The 7,139-nt window shown below is 42.3% G+C and overlaps 1 protein-coding gene across 1 annotated transcript; it reads right to left on the bottom strand.

The window, feature by feature from the left end:
• Window positions 1-913: 913 nt before the first annotated feature.
• Window positions 914-6,753, bottom strand: her13 (hairy-related 13). The gene is made up of 4 exons (XM_056271135.1): window positions 6,492-6,753; window positions 6,310-6,396; window positions 1,871-1,952; window positions 914-1,770 (listed from the first exon to the last, which is right to left on the bottom strand). The coding sequence occupies exons 1-4, from the start codon at window positions 6,570-6,572 to the stop codon at window positions 1,406-1,408; spliced, it is 615 nt and encodes a 204-aa protein (XP_056127110.1). The 5' UTR covers window positions 6,573-6,753; the 3' UTR covers window positions 914-1,405.
• Window positions 6,754-7,139: the final 386 nt, after the last annotated feature.

The following is a 7,139-nucleotide window of genomic DNA, read 5'->3' as shown; positions in this document are numbered from 1 at the left end:
AAATAAATAACGCAAGTTATTTTGTTTTCTCATTTATTGAGCGATTTCTCTCAACACGAGGACAAGAGAGCTGTCAGTGCAGAGGCGTTGTGTGTACGCTGTGTGAACATGATGGTTATTGTAGTTCTAGACTGAATGTGTTCTCTCATTTACTCCAGAAGATGCATTTACTCATCTCACTGCACAAAAACACATTCAGTATTCCTCAAAATGATTAAAAACAGTGAAATGTAAACTCAGAAGATCATGCAAACCTGCAATAATTAAATGTTAAATAATACAAATATACTTTTGATCTCACTTTATTAACCAATGTCTTTGCTGTTGACCTTCGATGATCCAATTCAACCATACTAAGCAAAAATGACTTTAGATAAACATCACATTTGTTTCATTTTTTGTTTTTATTGCTGAAGTAAGTGTTAAACTTTCTTCTCCTGCGTCCTATTCTGCAATCCAGAATGAAAGTAACTTTCCCCAAAACTTTAAAATATCATCAAAAAGAAAACTAAAGCTAACAGCTGTTTGCTTATGTTACATGGGCTCAGGTTTATGAATATAATGTACCATAAATCTGTAATGATTTAATATGTAACCGTGTGGTTATATATATGTGCTCTCCTCCCTTCAACGTCCTCAGTTTTGATCTTACTAACTGGGTTAAAAGGGTTACAGTCAGTTACATCAGTTACATGATCCTGTTCCTTCAAACAGTCCTAATCTTACAAGTACATGAATTACTGTGTTCACACCTAGCCCATTGACAAATTAACATGAAAACTTTTAATACAAATCAAATAAATTCACAATCACTATTAACAAAAACAAAAGACATTTTCATAAGAGCATAAACATGAAATACAAGACATCTCTACCCTATACCGGACACTGCAGTACTGCAATACTACGATCTTGATACTATGACACTTATAGTACAATTAAATTATATATTTTATTAATATTTTTAATCCCTAAAGTACACAATATTAAAAACATACTTTATAACTACTACACTTAATCTACTCGGTCTCTCAATGTGACTTTTAGTGTTTTTTAACTATAGGTTACAAAGGCACAAAACAAATCTTTCTCCCCACTAAAACTCTATATAAGTCATTACGGTTCACTTTTTTAAGGCAATTCAATCTAAAATTCACTTCTAAATAAGCTTTTATAGTCATCTTGTTTCTGAAGAGAAACTGAAGAAAAGCATCCGGAAATATGTCAAAGTCCGTCAAATTCCATACTCTTCCGTAAGATGATGTCATATCCTGCTTATGTGCGTATATAAATCCTAAAGCTCTAGCCATTTCCTCATGAGAATCTGAATCATGACAAAAGAATCCCAGCATATGCTCCAATACAGGATTAAGTGTATTCTGAAGAAGGAAGATTTGTGATCTTTCTACCACGGCCTCCACACGACCTCGGAGTGTGTGATGCTGGAGGAGTTGGCCGAGCTTGCTTCGCTCTCGCTCTCCTCCAGGTCGGAGCACAGGTCCTCACTGGACGGGGACGGGGACAGTGCTGAGGACAGGTCGGACACACACTCCCCGCTGGAGGAGGACGGCTCTGAGATGAGGTCCAGGATCATCTCCTGAAGGTGCTCCTCGTTTAAGGGCATGCACTCCAGCAGGTGGTTGAGCAGCTCTGAGGTCAGCTTGGAGTCGATCCCGGGACACGTGGACACGAAGGTGTGCACCTCATGCATGCACTGGATATAACCCGCTGCGAATCTCTCGCTGGCCTCCTGATTCACAGCTTCAGCCTCTGTAATCCAGACACACACACGCTTTCAGTCGTTTACACTGCAAACAAGTGTAAGCTACACATGCCTCTGTGTATTGCACCTGAGGTTGGCTCATCTTACCCTGAGAGCGGTTCTGTAGTATGTTCTCAACTCGTCTCACTGTTAGTTCAAGCACCTCTGCGTTCTCTATCTTTGTCTGCAACTGAAGGAAAAGTGAGATAAATATGCAATATTGTTTATAAAGTGAGGTGAGAATCTATCTATTTATCTGTCTGTAGCGCCCCCTACCTGTCTTTCTTGTAATTAAGTAGGACAGCGCTCCAGATTCATTAACTATATGCCTACAGATGTTGAAGTTAGGCCCCTCTGGTGTCACTAAATGAATTAATTCTCTTTTAGAAAATTAGAATAATAATCTATACTTTCCTTTTACGAAGTTACTCAGAATTAAATCTCTACGCCCCCAAACTGATGAAGTCAACAAACACTTCTGAAAGAATAACACACTGGTAAAAGTACAAAACAAATAAAGGATTTAATTGTAATAGAATGATCAAATGTTAACTGGCTCAAACAATGAGTTTCAGAATGTGAAGTGTTCCCACAATCACATTCACATTAAATGGGACACAATTTAATCCTCGAAGGACAATTTCTCAGATGCCCGACCTACTGAAATTAGTATACAGGTCCAATAGAATCAGTATATCTTAAACCAATGACCTCAATGGGATAAATGTATACAATAACTCACAAATTATACCAAATATACTCTGAATATAAACAATTACATGTTCAGTGCACTGAATAATACTAGAATGTACCAATATTTAATGCGGTGGGCCCACACACACACACACACCAGTCATTGACTCAACCCCACCCCGTTGCAGGCCTGAAACGTGGCTCGTGTTCGTGGTGGCCGGGAAACTGACAAATGGCCCCTTCACTCTCCTGAGCACAAAACAATTCAAACAAAGATACCTCAATTCCACGTGCAATGATACCGCAACTCCGGAATCCTGCAGCAGGCGTCACGCAGCTCCTCGTCCTCTCTCTCCCTCGTCAGCCGACGAAATGCACCTCCCACGCCGCCAGAGGAACCCCAAATAACGCGGGTATTTGGGGCGCTATCTGGTCCTCAAGGTCTCCCTCGTTGTGAAGGGCAACAACCAGGTTAAACAGTCTTTAGTCGGTTGTTTAACTGTCGCTGTAATCAGTTCAGATGCGCAGATATGCGCAGTGATAACTAAACGAAAACACTCGGATTCGCTCCCACACGGCAGGTTAGCCACACAAAACAAAACTATAAAAACACTGGCTACAAAGTCAAAGACGCACACACAAGCAATTCATCTTGGATCTACATTACAGTTAAAGGTTGTTTAACTTATAAAATCGTCAATCAAATCACTCTGTACCCGCAAATGCGTCTCTCTCAATCTCCGTCTCTCTCCCTCTCTCCCTCGCGCTTGTCAACAAAAACTCTCATGTCCCGAACAACCACTCACATTACACAAAACACCAGTGAGGGCGGGACTTAATTCACATAAACCAATAACTAATCAAACACCTAACTTGATGGTTAAAGCCACGTTTTCCACAAGTACACCTCTATCAAACTTGTATCTCATGCACGCGCGCTCTTAAAGGCACAAATACACGTATGATCACAAACAAAGATGAATGGTTAATTCACATTTTCTCTCTTAATTAAACAAATACAAGCTAATAAATTGAAGTAACTTATTAACAACACAGTTATAACCTACTGGGTTACATGCTCCCCCTTCTAAACATCTCATGACCCCATGAGATTACTTCTCAACACCTTAATGGTGACTTTAGGCTCAGTAGAAGGGTTTAACTGAGTACAACGAACACATTGTGCCATAGGGTGACACCACATGGTGTTACAGGGTTTCCTTTCTGAACCTTCCCCACCCTCTACATTTATGACCATCCCTCTATGAATCAGAGTTAAGGGTCTGTTAGTGGGCTGTCCCAGAGAATCATAGCTCAACTTGACTACGGGTCGTATCTCCCTTTTTGGGCGGGAATGAACTGTCTCTACTACCTCTTTAGTAGCGTTAATTCTTTCCATCTCTCCCCCTTCTAAACCAGGATCTCCCCTAGTCTCTGAACTTCGATCGGGAAACTCTCCAGGGCCTTCTTCCATGATCATCGGCTCTGCCATGTCGTCAAAAGGTCTATCCACCTCCCATCCACAGTTAACCGGTTCATCCTCCACTGTAGAGTCCTCCAGTGTAACACACTCTGGACTGTGCTGTCTCTCCACTCTATCCGAGTAGTAATAACACACGTCATCCTCTTCACTTTCAGAGGAGTTTCTCAACTCACACCCTGTCGGCACTACATTTCTTTCTCCTAATCCTCTTCTCCGTTTTCTCTCCCTAGATCTTGTCCTGGTCTCCGCCGGAGCAACAACTCTTGTAGGTTCTCCAGCATCTGTCAACCTCACATGATCCCCAACTGGCAAGAGATGGTCTCGGTGTAATGTTCTTACACTTCCCATTCCGGACTCAGGTTTCAGGCGATACACTGGTAAGTTCTCTAGCTTTTCCACCACCAGGTAAGGAACAGAATTCCACTTGTTGCAGAGTTTGTTCTTTCCAGTCAATGCCAGATTTCTTATCAGCACACGATCTCCCACAGTCAGACTCTGGTGTTTCACTCGCTTGTCGTACAACCGTTTGTTCCTTCGCTGACTTTTCTGGGCAGTTTCGGTGGCTAACTGATATGCTCTCTGTAAGTCTAATTTCATTCTTTCCACATACTGTCGATGGCTTCCTGCTCCCTTTCCATCAGGCGAAGTCCCGAAACACACATCCACTGGCAAACGAGCCTCTCTTCCGAACAGAAGATAGTAAGGGGAAAACCCAGTGGCTTCGTTCTTAGTACAGTTGTAAGCGTGTACTAAACTGTTAATGTGCTGACTCCATCGGTTCTTTTCGGCTGGATTCAGGGTACCAAGCATGGAAAGGAGCGTTCTGTTGAACCGTTCTGGCTGTGGGTCTCCTTGAGGATGATAGGGAGTCGTTCTGGACTTTCGGATTCCCAACATGCTTAGAAGCTCTTTTATGAGACCACTCTCAAAATCTCGACCCTGATCAGAATGGATGCGAGAGGGTAAGCCATAGTGAACAAAGAATTTGTCACACAGTATCTTAGCCACAGTCAGAGCTTTCTGGTCTTTGGTGGTGAACGCTTGAGCGTAGCGTGTGAAGTGGTCTGTTACGACGAGAACATTACCAATACCTTTTGAGTCCGGTTCAATTGACAGAAAGTCGATGCACACTAAGTCGAATGGCCCACTGCTGTGTATGTGATTCAGTGGGGCCACTCTCTTGGGTAACGTCTTTCTCATTACACACCGGCCACAATCCTTGACATACTGCTCTATGTATGCAGACATTCTAGGCCAATAGAAACGGTCTTTCACAAGTTCCGTAGTTTTTTCTACTCCCAAGTGACCAGAGTCGTCGTGCAATGATTGTAACACAGTAGCCCAGTACTTCTCGGGTAAGACGAGTTGTGTCTTGTCTCTACCACAGGAACTTTTGGTGACTCTGTACAGAAGTTGACTCTTTATCTTTAACTTGTCTCCCTGCCGCTGTAACAGAGCAATGGTACCGCAACTCCGGAATCCTGCAGCAGGCGTCACGCAGCTCCTCGTCCTCTCTCTCCCTCGTCAGCCGACGAAATGCACCTCCCACGCCGCCAGAGGAACCCCAAATAACGCGGGTATTTGGGGCGCTATCTGGTCCTCAAGGTCTCCCTCGTTGTGAAGGGCAACAACCAGGTTAAACAGTCTTTAGTCGGTTGTTTAACTGTCGCTGTAATCAGTTCAGATGCGCAGATATGCGCAGTGATAACTAAACGAAAACACTCGGATTCGCTCCCACACGGCAGGTTAGCCACACAAAACAAAACTATAAAAACACTGGCTACAAAGTCAAAGACGCACACACAAGCAATTCATCTTGGATCTACATTACAGTTAAAGGTTGTTTAACTTATAAAATCGTCAATCAAATCACTCTGTACCCGCAAATGCGTCTCTCTCAATCTCCGTCTCTCTCCCTCTCTCCCTCGCGCTTGTCAACAAAAACTCTCATGTCCCGAACAACCACTCACATTACACAAAACACCAGTGAGGGCGGGACTTAATTCACATAAACCAATAACTAATCAAACACCTAACTTGATGGTTAAAGCCACGTTTTCCACAAGTACACCTCTATCAAACTTGTATCTCATGCACGCGCGCTCTTAAAGGCACAAATACACGTATGATCACAAACAAAGATGAATGGTTAATTCACATTTTCTCTCTTAATTAAACAAATACAAGCTAATAAATTGAAGTAACTTATTAACAACACAGTTATAACCTACTGGGTTACATGTCTATCTATCTATCTATCTATCTATCTATCTCTATATATATATATATATATATATATATATATATATATCTGTGTCTGTCTATCTGTCTATCTATCCACTGATTGTCAGTAAAGAGGAGATAAACTTACATCACTATCTGTGAGCAGAGTCCTGAGATCCTGCAGGCTTTCATTAATGCGCGCTCGCCTCTTTTTCTCCACTATTGGTTTTCGAGTCTAAGGAGAAAAACATACATGCGGTGTGTGTTTAACCATACCACAAACTTACGTTTTCTTTTTTGCCATTTAAGGACAACGCAAAATGGCCTTACCTTTCTGTCACCTTTAGCGGCATAATATGCGTCGTCCTCCACACCACCGAAGTCGTTTCTGAGTCTGGCCGCGGGGGCCATTGTGAACCGGGTGCTCCGCCGTCCGGAACCGCTCGCTCCGGGAAATAAAGCTGAGGAAAGACGCAATATTGGGTCTTCTCTATTGTGCTTTGTGTACAAACCAAACGGGGCTGATAGTTTAGCGATGTGAGGCTAGAGTGAGGGCTTTATATTAGCCACTTTGCATATGAATGAAACATTCGCGTGCTCGCTCCAGCCAATCGGCGCGCGCGCTTTTGTCTCCGTCTCCGAGAGCGCGCATAAGCGAAGCTGCAGAACTCAATTCTTTTTGTTTGTAAACCTGGTTAGGCTTAGCTTTCTCTTCGGCAAACGCTCTAATGAGTCTTGTTAACATGACTGTAGAATACAATCAATCCATTATATACATTATGTAGGCTATATATCCATTATATGTGTATTGCACGCACCACTTTTTAGTTTGTTTTTGTATTTTTCTTTTTATGCAATTTTTATTTTAGACACACCCACTCTTCCTTTATACACACACATGCTCTGTCTTTAATTACTAGATTTTTTTTACTCGGTATTTTTTTCTTCAGTTCTCAGTATGCTGGGCACTTGTTGGCC

Source organism: Rhinichthys klamathensis, unplaced genomic scaffold, assembly GCF_029890125.1.
Source record: "Rhinichthys klamathensis goyatoka isolate OS25496 unplaced genomic scaffold, OSU_Roscu_1.1 h1tg000014l_1, whole genome shotgun sequence".
Lineage (NCBI taxonomy): Eukaryota > Metazoa > Chordata > Actinopteri > Cypriniformes > Leuciscidae > Rhinichthys > Rhinichthys klamathensis.
This window is presented reverse-complemented; position numbering and strand designations above follow the sequence as displayed.